At 45.5% G+C, this 21,253-nt stretch overlaps 1 protein-coding gene across 2 annotated transcripts; it reads right to left on the bottom strand.

Annotated features, from left to right (window-relative positions):
* Positions 1 to 9,536: 9,536 nt before the first annotated feature.
* LOC125537527 (MADS-box transcription factor 15-like) lies at positions 9,537 to 16,382 on the bottom strand. 2 transcript variants are annotated; one of them, XM_048700844.1, is made up of 8 exons: positions 15,878 to 16,382; positions 13,261 to 13,339; positions 10,890 to 10,954; positions 10,669 to 10,768; positions 10,414 to 10,455; positions 10,289 to 10,330; positions 10,019 to 10,209; positions 9,537 to 9,932 (listed from the first exon to the last, which is right to left on the bottom strand). In XM_048700844.1, the coding sequence occupies exons 1-8, from the start codon at positions 16,060 to 16,062 to the stop codon at positions 9,812 to 9,814; spliced, it is 825 nt and encodes a 274-aa protein (XP_048556801.1). In that variant the 5' UTR covers positions 16,063 to 16,382; the 3' UTR covers positions 9,537 to 9,811. The 2 variants fall into 2 exon arrangements, with proteins under 2 accessions (XP_048556801.1, XP_048556802.1); XM_048700845.1 differs by having other exon boundaries at positions 9,537 to 9,929; positions 15,878 to 16,380.
* Positions 16,383 to 21,253: the final 4,871 nt, after the last annotated feature.

Here is a 21,253-nt window from a genome sequence, read left to right on the forward strand (position 1 = left end):
TTCCGCCTTGTCGCGAAGGCGTTGCTTCTCGATGGTTATCTTTCGGTTGTACTGACCAGTCTTCTCCTTAACGCATCATGGCGTGGGCTATCGAGTGACTTGGTTAGTATGTCCACATCCTCAAGAACAAGGTCATTTTGAGGGTCGTCCGCGTTGTTATGTGGGGGACCTCCAAGGTTTCCATTGCCACCGTTATTGGCACCATTGCCGTCGCCGTTGTTGTCATCGCCATTATCACTGGCGCGTGGTGTGTCAACCATGTGGATGTTGTAGGTCGAGGTCACCGTCCAATTACCTTAGGTTGTGGTGGTTGTTGCACTAGTAGAAAATAGGGCTTTGGTTCTAGCCAGATCAGAGCAACAGTCCCGGTCGTGTTACGAACCAGGACTAATGTGAGCATCAACCCCGGTTCGAGCGGCTAGGACGCCGGCCGGGCCTAGGCAGGCATCAGTCCCAGTTCCGTCCCGGTATTGGCGGGCTATCATTAGACACATAATCCTACTCATCCATGTCTCCAGTCTCATCCATGGTGCCTTCCAGGACGTCAGTCAGATCTTCGACGTTAACAACAAGATGGGTAGTGGGTCGGTTGAAAAAATCAATTGTACCCAGGGATTTCAGATCCGATGGTACACCGAGACTGGGTCATCCAGTGTTACAAGCTTCTAGAACTGATCTAAACCTTGTCCTGGAGAAGTTTCTCATGCTCCTCCTGCGCCTGGTCTGACACCGAAAACTGGGAGAGCGGCTTCAAGGTCCGATCTAACATCGACCATGGAAAAGGTTTCGCGCGTTCCTGCTAAGTGTGATCCGTGATCGGGACCACGACACCGTCACCGTCGTAGAGCATTTTCATATATATATATATACACACATATACATATACATATACATATATCTTGCAAATCTCGGATCCTATGCCCATGAGCCTCGGGGGCCTGAGTGGCAGGCCTCGAACCTGACTTACTAAATGTGCATGCTCGCCATACTGATTGGATGAGGCATCTCTTCTGGTAGGTGTTCAGGGTGATGTCTTGGACCTTGTGGATGACACGTAATAAGATTGTTAACGAGGTCTTCCTGCGTTGTGTTGCTGACTCTATGTGTTAAATTGTTAGATTTTATCCGGTGATTGCACCTGCTCTATAGGCAGCGGGACAACCCCCCCCACACACACACACACAAGCAGTTGACACATCACCCAGGAGGCGTCTTGTATCGATTTGTTGTTTCGCTTTTGGGCGTATCTGTGATGTTGCCCCAACTGATTTATTATTTAGTTTCCTTGTATTTGAATAACTTATTGTATGTATTGATGGATTGAAGAAACCTTCCAGCTAGGATGAGTGCGACTGCAGGGGCGACCAGAGCGGCGATCACGGGTGCGCCACCCCCATCTTCTGGGGATCGACGGCGAGTCGGTGGCCGGTTTTGGGCCATGGCTGACTCCGATGAGGACGATGAAGATGGGGACGGGGATGCGAGCCCGGCGGCTTCCCCGCCGTCGCCGACGCCATCGGATCTCATCAGCGAGTTCTTTAACTCCGGCTACGACGAAGACGAAGTGGCAACGAAGGTCGACAAGGTCTTGCCCCCCGACGATCCGGCTAGAGTTGGACTTCACGCGGGAGAGAAGAAGGAGATGATCCGTCGCGTAGTTCATCGAAGAACAGCGGCGACGGCGATCAGGCCATGGAAGGGGCCCCTGCCTAAGGTAAGTCTTCCAAACCTAACGCTTTTCTATATGATTCGTCCAGATTCGTGGATTACAGTTAAGAGGAGGAAGAAAACACACGCCGGGCAGTGGCTGGACTGGCGCCGGCGGTGACCACGGCATTCACACCGGCGAACCCGGCGATCGGGATCAGGGCGGCTCGTGTGTCTCGTTTGAATTCCATCATGTGCCGCGATGGTCCGGTTCTGACTGTCTCTATGCCGAAATTGGCTGGGCCGAGGATAGCTGGGTATGAGGCCCAGGCTAATCCGGTTCGCACCCATATTGGCGGCGCCGACACATGCAGCGGATCGATCGATCGTTCTTCTGCTTGTTCTTCTTCGTCGCTAGCTAGGGTTCACCGACGCAGGAAGCCGGGGTTTCCCTCCTGTGGTCCTGGGCGCGCGAAACGGATCCCTCCCCTTGTCGCCATGGCTGGTCGAGGGGCTGGTGCGCCGTCGGGGAAGAAACCGTCGGCGTCGGCTGGTGCTGGCCGCGCCAGGGTTGCGCCGCCACCGCCTGCTGGCGTTAGGTGTGGTGCCATGGCTATACCAGGCCCTAGACCTCTGGTGGTCGTCGGGACAGCGCAGGCCGCTGCGGGTCGCGGAGGTGGCCACCTCGGGGCTCGGCCGCCGGTGCAGGGCCGGCTGCGGTGCCAGCTGTGGGTCGGGGCGGGCCGGCTCACGGTCCTCGACCGACGACGCAGGGCCCGGCTATGGTTGCTGCTGCGGGGCGGGGTGGTGCGCAAGGAATGAGACTGACTCTGCCCGGAAACCAGGTTGTGACGACCGGTCATCAGCCTCGCGCTGCGCCGCTGCCTCACTATGTCGTGAGGCCGGCGCAAAAACGGCCTAGGCCGGTGCAGACACATGCACCGCGGCATCAAAACGTGGATGCCGAAGGTGCTAATGGACAGCCCCGGGGATAGTGGGGGGACGATGGTTACACTGCGTATGGTGATGCCCAACACCATGGTTCGTCATCGACGGGTGGTGGCCACGGATATGCTTGGCAGAGCGATGGTACTGCTAAGAGACCTTTTCTTGGCCCTCCGGGTGGTTTTGTTGAGGGGGCGTCTGGCCCTGACTATCGACAGCGAGGTGGATACCGTGGTCATCGTGGTGGTCAAGGTCGATACCGTCACCGGCAGCCTCCTCGGCCTATAGTCGTCGAGCAGACGGCCTCCGCGGGGGCAGTCGATCCCAGTCAGACGCAGGAACTGTCCAGTCAGGCTATGAACGTGGTGACGGCGCTGGCCAATGCTGAGGTACCTGGGACTGTGACCACAGCGTTGGGCTCGGTCGAGGAGGCAGACAGGGCAGACTCGGATAAAGCGTCCAAGTGGGCGCATAAGAAGGAGAATATGTTGTCCTATCGTTGTGGCGAGAAGGGCCACTTTATTGCTGAATGCGTGACTGAGCTTTGCGATTCTTGCGGCAAGCCAGCACATGATACGGGGGAATTCTCGATTTTGCGTCATCAGATGCCGACTCTTACAATTTATGGAGTATACTATGCTGAGTTGATGTTCTTTGAGTCTCCTAGTGCGAGGGAGATCCCAGAGGAGAACCAGAGTTTGACCACTAGGGTTGTGAAAGTTACCAAAGGAGATGTCTCTGAGACTCAGATTGTGCAGAGGCTTAAGGAGTTAGCTCCAGGTGACTTCCAGTGGGAGCTAGTTAGTCTCGAGGCCAACATGTTTAAGGCTGACTTCCCTTCTGTTGAGGATTTGCAGAGACTTCTGAGTTTTGGGTTATGCAGAGTGCCTGGCACAGAATGCATCCTGGAGTTCCATGAGTGGAACAAGGTTCAGCCACAGGGCAAGCCGCTTACCCAGGTATGGTCACATTTTTCCGGGGCTCCCTCGAAGCCGATACAGGATTCTCGGGTCGTGGCTAGCTTGGGAATCATGGTTGGGAAAACTGAGAGAGTAGATATGGCCTTTACTCGAGCTCACGGGGTGGCCCAACTATTGGTGAGTGTTCTGGATATTGAGTTCGTGCCTGATGTGGTTAAGTGGACATATAGGGGACAGATTTTCAACCTCGAGATTGAGTTTGAGGATGCTGCTCTTTTCGCTGAGGCTATCAATGGGACTGATGTAGATATGCACGAGGGATATGACAGCTCGGGTGCTAAGGAGGCACCAGTCGATGATGCTGGACGAGAGTTGCCCAACGGATCGGGGCCCGTTTCTCAAACGCCCAGGGACGGGACGGCACCATCCCCTTCGGTGCCAATGAGCTCTCCGAGATTTGGGTCGTTTGAGCCGGCTTCTGCTCCTCCCAGACTCTGGAGTGACCGGATGGAGTCCGATGACGTGTTTGAGCGCACGCTACCTACCCTGGATTTTGATGCTGCTGATAGTCCCATGCTCGGAGGCTCGGAGGGGATTGTCTCTATGACGACCTCGGTCGGGGGAGGGACGGAGCTTGGGCAGGTGGCCCCTCTTTCTCCCGCTCTCCCTGTTGTCTCACCTCGGGAGACGGAGTCGATGATGGAGGCTGTCCCTAGGGGAGGGAGTCTGGGGCAGGTGGCCTCGGCTCCTTCTTCTCCTCTCGCAGCGCCGGAGCTGCAGATGGCGGTTGTGCTTAGGGGAGGGGGTCCGAGGCAGGTGGCCTCGGCCCCCTCTTCCCCTTTGGAGGCTAGGGAGGCCGCACCCCCTGTGGCGCCGGCGACTCCCTCTAGCCAGAGGGCTGGGACGGGTGGGGAGTACGGGCAGGCGGCCCACGCGCTTCCCTCCCCCGGCGCGCCGGCATCCCAGGGCCACGGTTCGAGGCCGAAGTCGGTGGGGCCGTGGAGATCCCCGCCGTGGTGTGCTGGGGGTGACGCCGGAGGCCTTACTCCGAGGGGGTCACTCGGGAGGAGGTCATTGCCTTTGGAGGGATTCCGGATCCGGTCTCTGCGGGGCGACGAATGAGCTGTCGTCTCCAGGATCATCCGGAGGTTGATGACATGTAGCAGCGGTGCGCCATGAGGGCGGCCAAGCTTCGTGACATTGAGTCACTATGGGTATGTCCGTCAACACTTCTAATTCCATTCTGCATTTTTCTAATAATAAGATTATTAATAATGCAAATCAATTAGGAGTTTCACTAGGTAGTAATGATAGTGAAATTTTTAACTCCGTAAATGATATTCTGGATTTGGAAGCGGAACGCGCTTTAGAAATGATTCGAAACTTAGCAGCGGTTAAACCCATGAATGATGCAGATATAGATGTGTTGGGGGTCAGGGTGCTCGATAATTTTTGTGTGGATCTTACACCATCCACTCCTGAGTCAGAGGAAGAGGATGACACGTTTGAGGCTATCGTAGTTCGGTCCACGGAGCCTGGTTGTGAGGACCGGGTGGAGGATCAAAACAAACCTAAACACAAGTGGAAGCGGAAGATTTACCCTGCTTCAGCGGTGCGTAGGAGTGCTAGGATCCGTACTACTAAAAAATTCATGATGAAATATGAAAGGAATCTTTTGAAATAGCAGAGGTCTGAAAGACTTGGCTAAAAGAAGGTTTCTTGCAGATGCATCTATCGAGCATAGGTTGGATTTTATTGCTCTCTTGGAAACTGGTAGAGATAATTTTTCGCCCCAGTTTCTTAGTACTTTATCGGGAGGTGTCCATTTCGATTGGCACTGCCTGCCTCCGAGAGGAAGATCGGGTGGGATCTTACTTGGAGTGAGATGCGATTCGCTGGAAGTCCGAAGTGTAGTGATGGGAGATTTTGCAGTTAAGTTTCGGGTTAGGCCGAAAGTCGACGGGTTTAATTAGGCTCTGGTGGCGGTTTATGGTGCCACGCAGCCTGAACTCAAACCAGAGTTCTTGGAGGATCTTGTTCGAATTTGCGGCTCTGAGCAGCTCCTACTCCTGGTTGGGGGTGATTTCAACATCATCAGGAGGAGAGAGAGGAAAAGAACAATGATAACTTCGACGGCAGGTGGTCGTTTATGTTCAATACCATTATTGAAAGTTTGGATCTAAGAGAGAAAGAGCTTTCGGGTAGAAACTTCACCTGGGCTAATACTTTGCCAAATCCGACGTTTGAGAAGCTGGATCGAGTCCTAGCGAGCGTCGAATGGGAACAAAAATTTCCTTTGGTAGTGGTCCAGGCACTTTCGCGTGGTATTTCTGACCACACGCCTTTATTTGTGGACTCTGGTGAGCCAACTCACATGGGGAACAAAAACTCCTTTTCATTCGAGCTGGCATGGTTTGATCGAGAAGGCTTCTTGGATCTGATAGCCAGGGAATGGGCTAAAGATGTAGGAGGTAGGACTTCGGTTGAGCGCTGGTAGAATAAGATAAGGCACTTGAGAAGTTTCTTGCGTGGGTGGGCTAAGCATCTTAGTGGGATTTATAAGGTCGAAAAGGAAAGGCTCCTTACACTTATTCAGTCCCTAGATTTAAAAGCCGAGTCCACAATTTTGCAAGCCACGGAGCTTCATGCTAAACTTGAGGCGGAGATGAGATTGAAAGAGCTTCTCCGTGAAGAGGAATTAAAGTGGATGCTGCGGGCTAAGGTTCGCAAAGTTGTCCAGGGGGACGCGAACACTCAATTCTTTCACATGATCGCTAATGGCAAGCACAGAAAGAAGAGAATCTTTCAGCTTGAACAAGATGAAGGAACGATTTTAGGACAGGAAAACGTAAAATTATACATAACTGAATACTACAAGCAGTTGTTTGGGCCTCCGGAGGATAATTGTGTATCCCTGGATGAGTCTAGGATTGAGGATGTGCCTCAACTTGCTGCTGATGAGAATGATATTTTGATTGCCCCTTTTTCCGAGAAAGAGGTGTTTGAAGCCATTACACAGATGAAAAACAATAAGGCTCCAGGGCCAGATGGATTTCCGGCGGAATTCTATAAAAAATGTTGGCATATTATTAAGGGGGATTTGTTACCGATGTTCCATGATTTATTCTCTGGACAGCTTCAGTTATTTCACCTCAACTTTGGAACGATAACCTTGCTTCCTAAGAAAACAAAGGCTGTGAGAATTGAGTAGTTCAGGCCGATCTGTCTTCTCAACGTTAGTTTCAATTTTCACCAAGGTTGGGACTAATAGGCTCACGCAGATTGCGCATTCTGTGGTGCAACATTCCCAAACTGCTTTCATGCCGGACAGAAACATCCTAGAAGGGGTTGTGGTCCTTCATGGAAAGCTCCACGAAATTCACACGAAAAAACTAGATGAAGTTGTTTTCAAGGTGGATTTCGAGAAAGCGTACGATAAAGTCAAAGGCCTTTCCTTCAATAGGCCTTACGTATGAAAGATTTTGATGAAGCCTGGCGACGCCAGGTAGAATCTTTCACGCAAAAAGGGAGCGTTGGAATTAAACTGAATGACGACATAGGTCATTATTTCCAGACACATAAGGGCATGAGACAAGGGGATCCGATGTCTCCTATTTTGTTCAACATTGTAGTTGATATGTTGGCAATTCTAATAGGAAGGGCTAAGGAGGCTGATCAGGTGGGTGGCTTGGTACCTCATCTAGTGAGGTGTGTCTATCCTACAGTACGCCGATGATACGATCATCTTTATGGAGCACGACTTGGCAAAAGTGAGAAATATGAAGCTGGTGTTATGCTTATTTGAACAATTGACCGGGTTAAAGATTAATTTTCACAAAAGCGAATTGTTCTGTTTTGGAAGAGCCAATGAGGAACAAGAGGCTTATAGGCAATTGTTTGGGTGCGAATTGGGTACTTTACCTTTTATGTATTTAGGTATACCAATTCACCATCGTAAGCTAACAAACAGAGAATGGAAGTGTATCGAGGATCGTTTTGAGAAGAAACTGAGTTGCTGGAAGGGCAAGCTCATGTCATACGGAGGCCGATTAATTCTGATTAATTCGGTTCTCACGAGTATGCCTATGTTTCTCTTGTCTTTCTTCGAAGTCCCAGTTGGAGTTAGGAAAAGGCTCGACTTCTATCGATCCCGATTCTTCTGGCAAAGCGATGAACTGAAATGAAAATACAGACTCGCCAAATGGGATATTATTTGTCGACCGAAAGACCAAGGGGGTCTTGGCATTGAAAATCTTGAAGTCAAGAACATATGTCTTCTCAGCAAGTGGCTGTCTAAATTATCTGTAGAGACTGATGCCACATGGGCGCAGATTCTATGTAGTAAGTATCTTCACTTCAAAACTTTGTCCCAGGTGACAGCGAGGCTGATGAACTCGCCTTTTTGGAAAGGGCTTATGAGAGTCAAATTAGCCTTTTTCAATAGGACAAAGTTTATAATCGGCAATGGCTCTAACACGCGATTCTGGGAGGATACTTGGCTCGGAGAGGCCCCCTTGCGCTTCAATACCCGTCTGTTTATAGTATTGTTCAACGACATGATGCTTTCGTTGCAACGATACTTCAGTCCATCCTCCTTAATATTCAGTTCAGGAGGACGCTAGCCGGTAATCGTTGGGAAGCGTGGCTCCATTTAGTGAGTAGACTGATGGAGGTTCAGATGTCTCAACAGCCCGATCAATTACGCTGGAAGCTTACTAGGTCTGGAGAGTTTACAGATAAATCAATGTATCTCAATGTTATCAATTCCAGCCCCATTCCTAGTTCCAAATATGTTTGGAAAGTCAAAGTCCTTTGAAAATTAAAGTGTTTATGTGGTTTGTACATAAACAAGTCATCTTAACCAAGGACAATTTGGCAAAGCGTAACTGGACAGGACCTACTAGGTGTAGTTTTTATAATCGGGATAAAACTATCAAACACCTTTTTCTTGATTGCCCATTGGCCAAAGTTCTATGGCGGACGGTGCATATAGCCTTTAACATTACTCCTCCGAATTCTGTCAGCACGTTATTTGGAACGTGGCTTAACGGGATAGAGTCCGAAACAGTGAGACACATTTGCGTAGGAGTATGTGGTTTATTGTGGGCAGTCTGGAACTGCAGAAATGATTTGGTTTTTAACAGAACAACAAATATTCATTTTTTGTAGGTTATCTTCCGAGCCACTGCGTTAATCCCTATGTGGTCGCTACTCACTCCGACGGAGGCCAGGGAGCGTTTGGTTACTGGATCTATCCGATGAGAGATGGTAGCACGGGATATTTTCAACCGATTTGGATGGCGGTCATGTAATAGGATAGGCAATTAGTTCTCCTATCTTTCTTATGCCAGCCGGTTGTGGCTTTTTGGCTAGTTTGTTATTGGCTCTTTGGCTCTTTGTGAGCTTTCCTTTACTCTCGTTTGAGACTTTAAGACCTTGTTGAACCTATCTGCTTATTTATAAACTTGACCGTATGCATCGTTCCGATGCAAAAACCGGGGAGCCCCCCTTTTCAAAAAAAAAATGTATTGTATGGACTTGGTTGGTGCTTTATCTATAAAGTGGTGGCAAAAAACTAGTTAGAGAAATCTTATAAGTACGATTGTGCATATATATGTAGGGTATGCATATGAAGAAAAACAACCTACTGTTCATTGGAAGGATTAAAACACAAGAAAGGCAGGGAATGCATGTTATCGTTTGTACATTCTGGTATCACTTATAGGGACAAAACAAAAGCATAGCTATACACGATGGTAGAGATAGTGTTGACGTCTCTGCAGTATTATTGCCTATTTTACCTCTAGACGTGACATTCCTTTCTATCTACGTAGATTCTAGAACCATATGTATATACATCTTCACGAAGAGATGGCTTTACCTCTAGGGCCTCCATGTTGGCAGAAATTACATGCAGCGGGGCCAAGGGATGGCTGATCTCACAGCCTTGAACCTGGCCTTATTCATTCACCCATTTAGATTTCAGATAAAATATAAAAATATATCATATATATACACACGTCATCATGCAACCTAGCTTTCCATAATTAAGCCAAGCAAGTCATCCATGCTAAGGTAATTGGTTGGTTGCTAAGCATGCATGTTTGCATCAATTGGTACGTGTTGCTGAACATGCAACAAAATTATACAGCGAACCAGCATTCCTGATCTCTCTGCTCATTTTTTTCCTTGCAAATCATATATATAAGGGTAGGGGCAAGCAAACATAACCATAGCAGCTTAATTGCTAGTGTGCCGATTAATGCTGTTTCAGCTGCTATGGCAATTAAACCTCTTCCTCAAGCGTTGAGGTGGCTCAGCATCCATGGAGGCAGCCCTCCAATACGAAGCTGAGCCTGCTGCCCCGGTGCTGCTGCCGCCGCTGCTGCCTCCCCACCCATCGTCACCGGCGGGTAGCTGCTGCATACACAAGAAGATGAACTGTACATGTTATTACATGTACGCATAGTATCTTAAGTGAATTGTCAATGTATGCATGTACATACCAAATGTTCTGTTGAGGGGCATGGGCCTGCTGATCCCTCATCATGAAACTGGAAGATGATGAGCTGGTCTGGGCTTGAGGTTGGTTTTGGGTATGGGCATGGGTTTGGGTCTGGGCTTGGTGCTCCCACTGCATTTGTTGTTGTTGCTGCTGCTGCTGCCTGCTGGCCGCCGCCTTCTGCCTCTCCACCAGCTAGAGAAAATTGAAGGATTAGATCAGCAACGGGCAGTGGTTAAGTAATTATAGGTGCTTTGTTTGGCAGCTTAATTACTTCCTTCTGTAGGGCCTTGTTCTCCTCCTGCAGTGACCTCTCCTGCAGCATGCAACAACAGTATGAGATGAAACTAGCTATATCATAATGGAAGGCGGATCGATGATAATAAGTTTGGTTGTTACCTTCTTCTGTAGCTCAGAAATGGACTCCATCATAAGATGGCTCTGCAAATAGAGGCAAGTTTGCAGTTACAAATGATCAGAAACTTTATCATTGGAAATTATATGCCAGATAATAACATTCTCAAAAGTCCAAAAGGAAAGGGTTTGCAACAGAATGCAAGGACCACATTCACATATGTAATGCTGGCATCTGACGTCCACCTCAGTCCAGTTAAGACAATTCAGGTGGGCTACTGAATCTTAGAAAATAACAACCTTTCTCGATCGGATGTGCTTCAATGAACTCTCCAGCTGCTGCTCCAGTTGTTGGAGTTCTTTGAGATTCAGAGAATCCAGATCCTCTCCCATGAGGTGCCTGCAGGATAATATAATCCAGTTACTTTAAATCATCTTAATTCAGCAGCTCATACTGCAAAATTATATGCTAGTTCCACAATTACTCAGAATTCAAATCTCAATTCAATACTCATTATTACTTGTGACATTTTTGTATGGTCTCAATCTTCGCCTTAAGTTTCCTGTATTCGTGGCACCAATTTCCCTGTACAGGAAAATTATTTTCTGTCAGAGGTAGGCAAGTACAAGAATGGACGTAACTAAGAACATCTTTTACCGCTATAGGGAACTACCACTATCAATATGCTTATTTAATGTGAGTAGATGGTAAGGTAATGTGAAAACGAACAGGAAACTGTTGACAAACTACTCCCTCCTTTGTTTATAAGGTGTAAATGCATTTTGAGTCTGATTTTACAGTGGTCTAATTTCTAGGCCGCATAACTCATATGATTGATCTAGTTGATGGTCAATGGGAATCCCAAAATCCATGCGCTCCTTATAGACCTGGAAGGAGGGATAAATAAGGCTTCCATTTTAGGAGAAGTTCACATTTACCTTCGGGCACTCACACTTGCATTTTTTTCACGTCACTTCTTGCATTTTGTCGCTAACAATGATACTAGAACAGCAGACATGTAGGAATAGCAGAAATTTACCATAAGATGCTCTTAACTATTATAACAGGTTTCAGCCATTGAAGTGCAGGAACACCTTAATAATGTTTCTGATATTCAGTATTATGAAGCAGCAGCATCTACCAAACTAGTCCTAGGCTTTTTCTGTAAAGTAATCATTAAATCATTGCCTAAAACTATGTTTAGGTTCAATGTGTAGAAAAAATTAAGTAAAGAAAAGAAAATCAGTACTCGCATGTGGATCTGAGGTACTAACAGCAAATACTTGACGGATTTGATTTATTTGGATGGAGCGAAGAGATGGACGTTGCAAGTGAGGAAAATAATAAAAAAAAAGAAAATGTGGAAAAATAAATATATTACGACATCGACTTTGAACTTTTTATATCATGGTCATAACAAAGTTTATCTGAGAATTTTAGGCTCAGCCAAATTCATAGTCATCAAGCCATGTCTACTTGTTTACCGTAAAATATATTGGGTGTAAACCGGATTTAATAATCCCCCTCCCCCCATATCCCAATCAGAAAATAACCACACACAAAAAATGGACCCTTCAGAACATATAGCGTCAAAAGTTCACACACCATACAAAATTAAAATGAAAAACCTATAACCAAATGTAGTTGTTTTATTTTAGGTATTTATAAGCAAAATAATCCTGCCCTTTCTTAATCATATAGTTGATAGCAGACAAAAATATGGTAAGAACGATGGTCGATATTTTCATTTTATAAATTACTTAATTTTTGTGAAGATAAAAAAGCTTAATGAAATAATAATACACGGAGGGGTATCTTGCTGCTTAAAAGCATAAATTAGCTTGCGTCCGTAGCTTTCTCAGCCATCTTCTACTTCAATAACCTTCTCTTACAAGCCAAGTTCATGTAAATTCCATATGTGTACAAAAACATATGCAACTGTGTAACCCGTGGTTGGTTTACAATGGTTATGAAAGGGCCAAATACAAGAAATGTGAATACAAAGGCTATTTTGTGAAGCTTAGGTAGGTTAAGTTTGTGGCAAAAACATATAATTTTGATTGATTTGTTAGTATCCTATAATGTATACATACAATATTTATTTTACAGAATTTATAGTTAAAAATATTGTCTGTGATGTATTTATGATTGATCTAGAGGAGATGCTAATTTCATATAATTTCATGCATCCCATATATTGTGTATTATATACTGCATGCTATGACTATTTCTATGTATAGTGGACATCATTCAAAGATGATGAATACACATGCCCATCAATGATCTCTTCGTTCATTTACCTAGGTGGCCGAATTTAATAAAAATGTGAAGGAGGATGATATCCAATACCAGTTTAGCAAACTCTTCTAGTGTTTACTAGGTTCTTTTCATCCTTACTAAACGATCTTATCTGCCGGTAAGTTTGCAACTAGAAATTCATTCCCACTTGTATTTAACATAGGTTGCCGAACTAGAGCATCCACACATTACAAGTTTTCTTGGTGAGACAAAATCCGAGATGAAGGGGATTAATCAGTTTAAGGACATGTGAATGCTACACATTTCGAAAGCTCATATGTGGGTCGACAAAACCCCTTTTCACTTGAGGAATGTTAAGCTATATAGTAGAGTATCCTAAAGAAATGTAATTTAAAGTCATTAACAAAAAATGTAAGGTGATTCTGAATTTCTCAAAAAGTATAATTATTCATAACTAACTTTCTCTGTTTGGACAATCCAACAACAAGAAGGTTAATTCAGATATGATGTTTATGTGAAGGAGATGTGCTGAAATGCTTGTGCAATGTAACATGGGCAACCTCCCCGATTCAAAATATATGAAAGCAGCAAGAGTAATCATCATAATAGCGAAAGCAGCAAATTGCTTATACCTCACTTTCAGATTCAGCTGAAATAAGAGCCTTTTCAGCATAAGAGTAGCGCTCATAACGTTCAAGAATTTTGTCCATGCTGCAAGGAAAACTCACACCATGTCAGTCCATGCCTTTTGAGGACAATCAAATCCCGGTCATTTGCAACCCATAATTAGTAGTACTAATTAGTACAATGCTTAAGAACAATTATTTGAGTACTAATTATGCCTTCGAAAATCAGTACAAGGCTTAGCATTGTATTGGAGTACAATGCTTGGCATCCTTCTACTTCGGAAACCAGCACTAAGAAGCATACCCAAGTTATTTTTGCAAGAAAATATAATAAATGCAATAGCTTATCACAAACCCCAAAAAAAAGAGCCACTATGCCATGGCCCGAGCAATGAAAAATAAGAAATTCCCAACAAACTCCAGATCTGAAGTTACTGTTTGGACTGACAGTGCTCCTTTACTGTTCAAAGCGTTGTAATATCAGTCTTGATTGCCTTGGAAACAGGATGCCAGCTTCAAAGAGTGCACACATAAAACATATATCTCACCCATCTTTAAGAAAGCAGTGACGCTGTATAGAAGAACCATGAATCCTTGATAAAAGGAATGCATATAGCACACATGTGATATCAAGGTTTGTTGATAATGATTGAAGCATTACAGGACATGCATGCATGATGCTGTGGCAAGAAAAATTTATCAACAATGAGTTGAATGGATGGCTGTAGCAGCAGTACCGCGGGAACTGGATTGCGATCCTAAACTGAACAATTGTAGAGGAACCTTATAGAGCTAGCTACTTCTGTTCTTGTAAAACAGCCAAGGTGATAGTTTGCACCAGCCCCCTTCGTAGTTTCATACATAGAGAATATTACGTACTGTACTATATGCAACAAAAGAAGAAGCTCTTAATCCGTATGTTTGTACGTACGGTCAACACAATATCCCACCATCTTGAACCTCACTGGTTTTGGCACACGAAAATATAGACTATAGAGATGTGCAGCCTATTTATCTGGATTATATAGAGAGAGAATTAGTGAAGGGGTTCCAGAAGCCTGAAGCATTAATTCCTTTAATTTTCCCAGAGAGAGGCCAGGTCGTCTTGTATATGTGGCACGTAGGTACCCATGCCTTATATAGACCATATATCTCAAAGAGGGAAGAAAGAGATGAGACGCAACGGACATATATGTATATTGGAAATAAAGCACTTGAAAACAGGCATAAAAGTGCCGACATACATACATGCATACTGTTACCGTACGTACGAGTCGTTGTACAACACAAAACTGTTGTACACGGAATTGAGAGGGGCTAAAGTATATGTTGTGTTACAGCAAATAGTTTCATCATTAGCGATTTACATCGTACACCTTTATTTCTCTCTTCAATAGAAGATTGCGAATTGCTCCCTATCAATGAACAAAGCAAAGATCCAGTACTACTATACTGTATCTAGCTGTGAAGCTGGTCTATCTTATTTCTACCAAATAAAACCGAGCTAGCAAAGATTGACCTAGAGGGTAGCATCAAAGAGGCAAAGAGGGAGAGAAATAAATAGGAGTAAGAGGAAAGAGAAGAAGAAGAAGATCAAAGAAGAGCCAGATCCATCTCACTGCTTGGCAAGAACTGAAGAAGAGTAAGAAGAGGGATTTTTTTTTGGTATAGTTTAACAAAGACGTACGTAGCGATGTACCATGCATAAGTCGGGTTCACTGCATGTCTAGAGAGGCAGAAGAAGATGCGAGGCGATTAATTCACCGAGCTCCGTGCATTACATGCATGTCTGTCACTGGCTCACTGTCCAGCTCACTTCTTGGAAGCTGTGATTATTATTTGATAGCTTAAAAAACACCCAAAAAAACGCATGTGATTTTTGGTCACAAGAAAAAGCCAAATCACTGGACGGGAACTAGAAAGCGAATAAAATACTCCTTGTAGTACAATCGAGTCTAGAACGATGTGGATGAAGAAAGGGACAAAAATCATCTAATTACGCGCGGGGGCTGGGGCTCAGTATAATATAATCTGCCTTCTCGTGTCACATACATATTGTCCTAGGCGGGGTATAGGTGAATGTGAATTAAAGAAAGAAAGGCGGCCGTGGATCCCAAAAAAGGAAAGGATCAGTCGGAGGCAAGAGGAAAAGGCAAAAGTGGGGAGCACGAGAAAGGAAATCCGAGAAGACGAGCCAGCTAGTGAGTGAGGACTGAGGAGAAAATCAAATCGTTACCCAAAATAAGCAAGCAACTGCAGCAGCAGCATAAAATCATCGCCTGTAGCACACAAACTCAGAATAGGCAGGGCTGGGGCTAGCAGTAGAAACAAGTGAGGAAGCACATGCGGTACGGACACCAAACCGATGAGCACATGGAGATGGATCGATGCCAGAAATGGCAAAACCGACAGGGAGCTTTTCCGGCGCCATGGCATCAAAGGCCAGAAACGGCAAGAGCTACGATGCAGCTGGCGGAGGAAGAGCGGAGCGTACGGCGGTACGGTATTACCTCCCTCCCTATATGTATGTGCGATGCAGCAGCGGCATGGGCATATAGCAAGCAGAGGCAGAAATGGAAATGGATCGAGATGGAAGCTAATATAGGCGTGGGTGGGGAGCTACCTGGAATCGGTGGCGTACTCATAGAGCTTGCCTTTGGGGGAGAAGACGATGACGGCGACCTCCGCGTCACAGAGGACGGAGATCTCGTGCGCCTTCTTCAGGAGCCCGTTGCGGCGCTTGGAGAAGGTCACCTGCCGATTTATCTTGTTCTCTATCCGCTTCAGCTGCACCTTGCCGCGACCCATATCCTGATTTCGCGATCTAGCTGTCGGCTCTTGTGTCTATGGCGCGCACGGCGGCCGGGGTGGGAGGAGGCGAGACGTCGCTGGCTCGCCGCGGCGGTGAGGGGAGATGGGATGCAGCTTTAAAGATGGGAGAGGAAGAGGATGGATGGATTTGTGGTGTAATTGGGGGAGGGTGCGATCGAGTGTGGTTCCGGCCGCGGTATGCTGTCGAGCGTCTATTGGCTGAGACGCCTAAAATGGCCCCACACGCTCAGTCTCAGTCTCTCTCTCTCTCTATTGTGTTTATAGTGGTAGCAGCAGCGGCGGCAAGCACATAAAAAAATGGCAGCGCAGGTTGAACTCCTCCATCCATCGCCCGCTTCCCATGTGTGATGGGTCTGCACCTCGTACGGTCGAACCCAAACGCAGGCCAGCCCCTCTTCACTTCCTTTCCTTTCTAAATCTGCCTTTGGGTATCTCCGCTTTCTTGTCTCTTAGGTTGGTCCCTCTTTCTCTCTCTTGACTGGAACCTATTTGACTGGTGGGGAAATCACATAAAGTTTTTTCCCCTCATTATTACTTTGCTCTATTCAAAATATGACCCTTTTAAGTTTGACATCACTAAATAGAGCTAAATGACAACATTTAACTTCAACAAAGTACTAATTAACGTAGTATGGCTAGTAGCAAGTACATACATGTAACACGTGTTCAACAAAAATTCAACAAAATACTAGCATATTATGAGTAGATACCATGCCTACTAACTAAATAATTTGACAGTTGGAATTAGAGTCGTAGTCTGGAGTATCAGAACCAGGAGTGCCATCAGGCCTGTAGTACATCATGTTCTTCTCACAATCATAATCGAGGTAGAACGTTGCCCTCTCTTCAACTTCCATCCCATAGGCACGTGCAAGGTATCTCCAACCAGGGAAACCGAAATAGGTACGGTGTGTCTCGTTGGTGAGAAGGCAAGTGAAGTTCTGAGTCGTTTGCATCTTCATGAGGGTGCACTGGAATTTGATAGTTGCATCAAGCTCAACGTTGAACCTCTCTAGGAAGTCACTCCTTGCCCGCAAGGGATGAATTGAGAAAAATTAAAAAGAAACTTCAATCAAACAATTTTGGTCGCAACTATGAAACTCAGTCACAACATGTTGAACAAAAATATACCATTGTAGTTACGAATTCATCTAGAAGATCTACGAAGAACTTCTTATCCTTTTGGCATCTGATGGCCCCACAGGTGGCATCTGATGGCCCCACAGGTGGCACACGAGGGATCCATTTCCTGCATTCATGTTGAAAAAAATAAACAAACATCAGGTATATAGCTAGGTAATTCTTTGGATATTCAAAAATTATAGTAATTAAATAGCGCTACAGCCATGCATATAGTTCAAATATAAAATACATATAGCTAGGGCATTGGATAATTTAAATAGTCTAGTAAACATACGGTGAAACAACCATGCATATAGTTCAAACATAAAACACATACGGTTGGGTTCAGTGGATAGTTTAAACACTAGTAATCAAATAGTGTTGCGCATATATTTCAAATACAAAACATGCATAAAGTTAAATAGTATGTACGGTCAACTATAACAACTGATAGTTAAAGTAGCTACAGCAACTAACCCTCCCCATCTAGCTAGTGGGAGTCACACTCTCATGTCCTAGTCAGAGTCGTCATCACCCCCCCCCCCTCACACCGGAGGGGCCAACCACGTGGTCGTCCCTTGTAGACCTATCACCGGCGCGTGATAAGGGGTCAGCTCATCCTCCTCAGACTCCCTCGCAAGCGCATCACAATGTATGTGATCGTCCGTCACCTTCTTCCTGGCTTTGTAGGCCATGAGCAACATCTTATTGTGCCCCATGACACGAGGATTCGTGGAGAGACGCCTCACTTAAGGGTCAAAGTACTGCATCTCGACCTCGAGGTGCTCCTTCTCCTTAGCCTTGGAGCATATCCTCATGTTCTTCGGCGCTAGGAAGTGTGCGGCGTCGGCGTACTCATGGAAGTTAAGATGCACCTTATCCCTAAAGAGCTTGACCGCTTTCACATCGTAGGCACATAGGGAGCTCCGGGGTGTGCTACTCCTGCAGGAGTTGTTGGGTTTCCCCGAAGAGGAAGGGTGATGTAGCACAATAGCAGAAAGTATTTCCTTCAGTTAAGAACCAAGGTTTATCTAACAGTAGGTGGCAACACATGTACAACGTTAGCAGCACCTACACACAAACAAAATAATTGCTTGCACCAAACAAAGCAAGGGGGTCGGCATCCCCTTGTTCTTGCTAGCCAAAAGGTTAAAAGTAAATAATAGTAAAGATAGCAAAGGATAATAGTAACTAGGTAGTGATAGTAAATTGATAGCAATTGTAAGAACTTATAAATATATGGAGAATGGACCCTGGGACCATAGGTTCACTAGAGGCATCTCTCTCAAAAGAAAAATAGCGAAGGGTAAACAAATTATTGTTGGGCAATTGACAGAATTGAGCATAGTTAGATCATCCAAGGCATAATCTGAAGGAAATATGCCCTAGAGGCAATAATAAAGTTGTTATTTATATTTCCTTATATCATGATAAATGTTTATTATTCATGCTAGCATTGTATTAACCGGAAACTTAGTACATGTGTGAATACATAGACAAAACATAGTGTCCCTAGTAAGCCTCTACTTGACTAGCTCATTAATCAAAGATGGTTAAGTTTCCTGACCATAGACATGTGTTGTCATTTGATGAACGGGATCACGTCATTAGGAGAATGGTGTGATGGACAATACCCATCCGTTAGCTTAGCATTATGATCGTTCAGTTTTATTGCTATTGCTTTCTTCATGACTTATACATGTTCCTCTGACTATGAGATTATGCAACTCCCGAATACCGGGGGAACACCTTGTGTGCTATCAAATGTCACAACGTAACTGGGTGATTATAAAGATGCTCTACAGGTGTCTCCAAAGGTGTTTGTTGAGTTGGCATAGATCGAGATTAGGATTTGTCACTCCGTGTATCGGAGAGGTATCTCTGGGCCCTCTCGGTAATGCTCATCACTATAAGCCCTGCAAGCAATGTGACTAATGAGTTAGTTGCGGGATGATGCATTACGGAACGAGTAAAGAGACTTGCCGGTAAAGAGATTGAACTAGGTATGAGAATACCTGCGATCGAATCTCGGGAAAGTAACATACCGATGACAAAGGGAACAACGTATGTTGTTATGCAGTTTGACCGATAAAGATCTTTGTAGAATATGTAGGAGCCAATATTGTTGGGGAACGCAGTAATTTCAAAAAAAATCTACGCACACGCAAGATCATGGTGATGCATAGCAACGAGAGGGGAGAGTATCATCCACGTACCCTCGTAGACCGTAAGCACAAGCGTTATGAGAATGCGGTTGATGTAGTCGTACGTCTTCACGATCCGACCAATCCAAGTACCGAACGCACGGCACCTCTGAGTTCAGCACACGTTCAGATCGATGACGTCCCACGAACTCCGATCTAGCAGAGCTTTGTGGGAGAGTTCCGTCAGCACGACGGTGTGATGACGGTGATGATGTTGCTACCGACGCAGGGCTTCGCCTAAGCACTGCTACGATATGATCGAGGTGGATTATGGTGGAGGGGGGCACCGCACACGGCTTTGAACAATCAACTTGTGTGTCTTGGGATGCCCCCTGCCCCCATATATAAAGGAGCAAGGGGGGAGGCCGGCCGTCCTCTCTAGGCGCGCCAAGGGGGGAGGAATCCTCCTCCTAGTAGGAGTAGGATTCCTCCTGTCCTAGTCCTACTAGGAGGGGGGAGGAAGGAGAAGGGGAGGAGAAGGAAAGAGGGGGCGCAGCCCCTCCCCTAGTCCAATTCGTAATAGGCCCATGGGGGGCACGCGGCCAGCCCTCGTGGCTTGTCCTCTTTTTCCCTTAAAACCCACTAAGGCCCATATGTACTCCCGTATTCCCGTGACTCTCCCGGATCTCCAAAAAATACCCGGATCACTCGAAACCTTTCCGATGTCCGAATATAGCCTTCCAATATATCGATCTTTACGGTTTGATCATTTCGAGACTCCTCGTCATGTCCGTGATCTCATCCGGGACTCCGAACAACCTTCGGTACATCAAATCACATAAACTCATAATACCAATCGTCATCGAACGTTAAGCGTGCGGACCCTACGGGTTCGAGAACTATGTAGACATGACCGAGACATGTCTCCAGTCAATAACCAATAGCGGAACCTGGATGCTCATATTGGCTCTTACATATTCTATGAAGATCTTTATCGGTCAAACCGCATAACAACATACGTTGTTCCCTTTGTCATCGGTATGTTACTTGCCCGAGATTCGATCATCGGTATCTCAATACCTAGTTCAATCTCGTTACCGGCAAGTCTCTTTACTCGTTTTGTAATACATCATCCCGCAACTAACTCATTAGTTGCATTGCTTGCAAGGCTTATAGTGATGTGCATTACCGAGAGGGCCCAGAGATACCTCTCCGACAATCGGAGTGACAAATCCTAATCTTGATCTATGCCAACTCAACAAGTACCATGGGAGACACTTGTAGAGCACCTTCATAATCACCCAGTTACGTTGTGATGTTTGGCAACACACAAAGTGTTCCTCCGGTATTCGGGAGTTGCATAATCTCATAGTCATAGGAACATGTATAAGTCATGAAGAAAGCAATAGCAACAAACTAAACGATCATCGTGCTAAGCTAACGAATGGGTCAAGTCAATCACATCATTCTCTAATGATGTGATCCTGTTAATCAAATGACAACTCATGTCTATGGTTAGGAAACATAACCATCATCGATTCAACGAGCTAGTCAAGTAGAGGCAAACTAGTGACACTCTGTTTGTCTATGTATTCACACATATACTAAGTTTCCGGTTAATACAATTCTAGCATGAATAATAAACATTTATCATGATATAAGGAAATATAAATAACAATTTTATTATTGCCTCTAGGGCATATTTCCTTCAGTCTCCCACTTGCACTAGAGTCAATAATCTAGTTCACATCATCATGTGATTTAACACCAATAGTTCACATCTTTATGTGATTAGTTCACATCTCCATGTGACTAACACCCAAAGGGTTTAGTAGAGTCAATAATCTAGTTCACATCGCTATGTGATTAACACCCAAAGAGTGATCATGTTTTGCTTGTGA

The sequence above is a fragment of the Triticum urartu genome, chromosome 2 (genome assembly GCF_003073215.2).
Source record: "Triticum urartu cultivar G1812 chromosome 2, Tu2.1, whole genome shotgun sequence".
Taxonomy (NCBI): domain Eukaryota; kingdom Viridiplantae; phylum Streptophyta; class Magnoliopsida; order Poales; family Poaceae; genus Triticum; species Triticum urartu.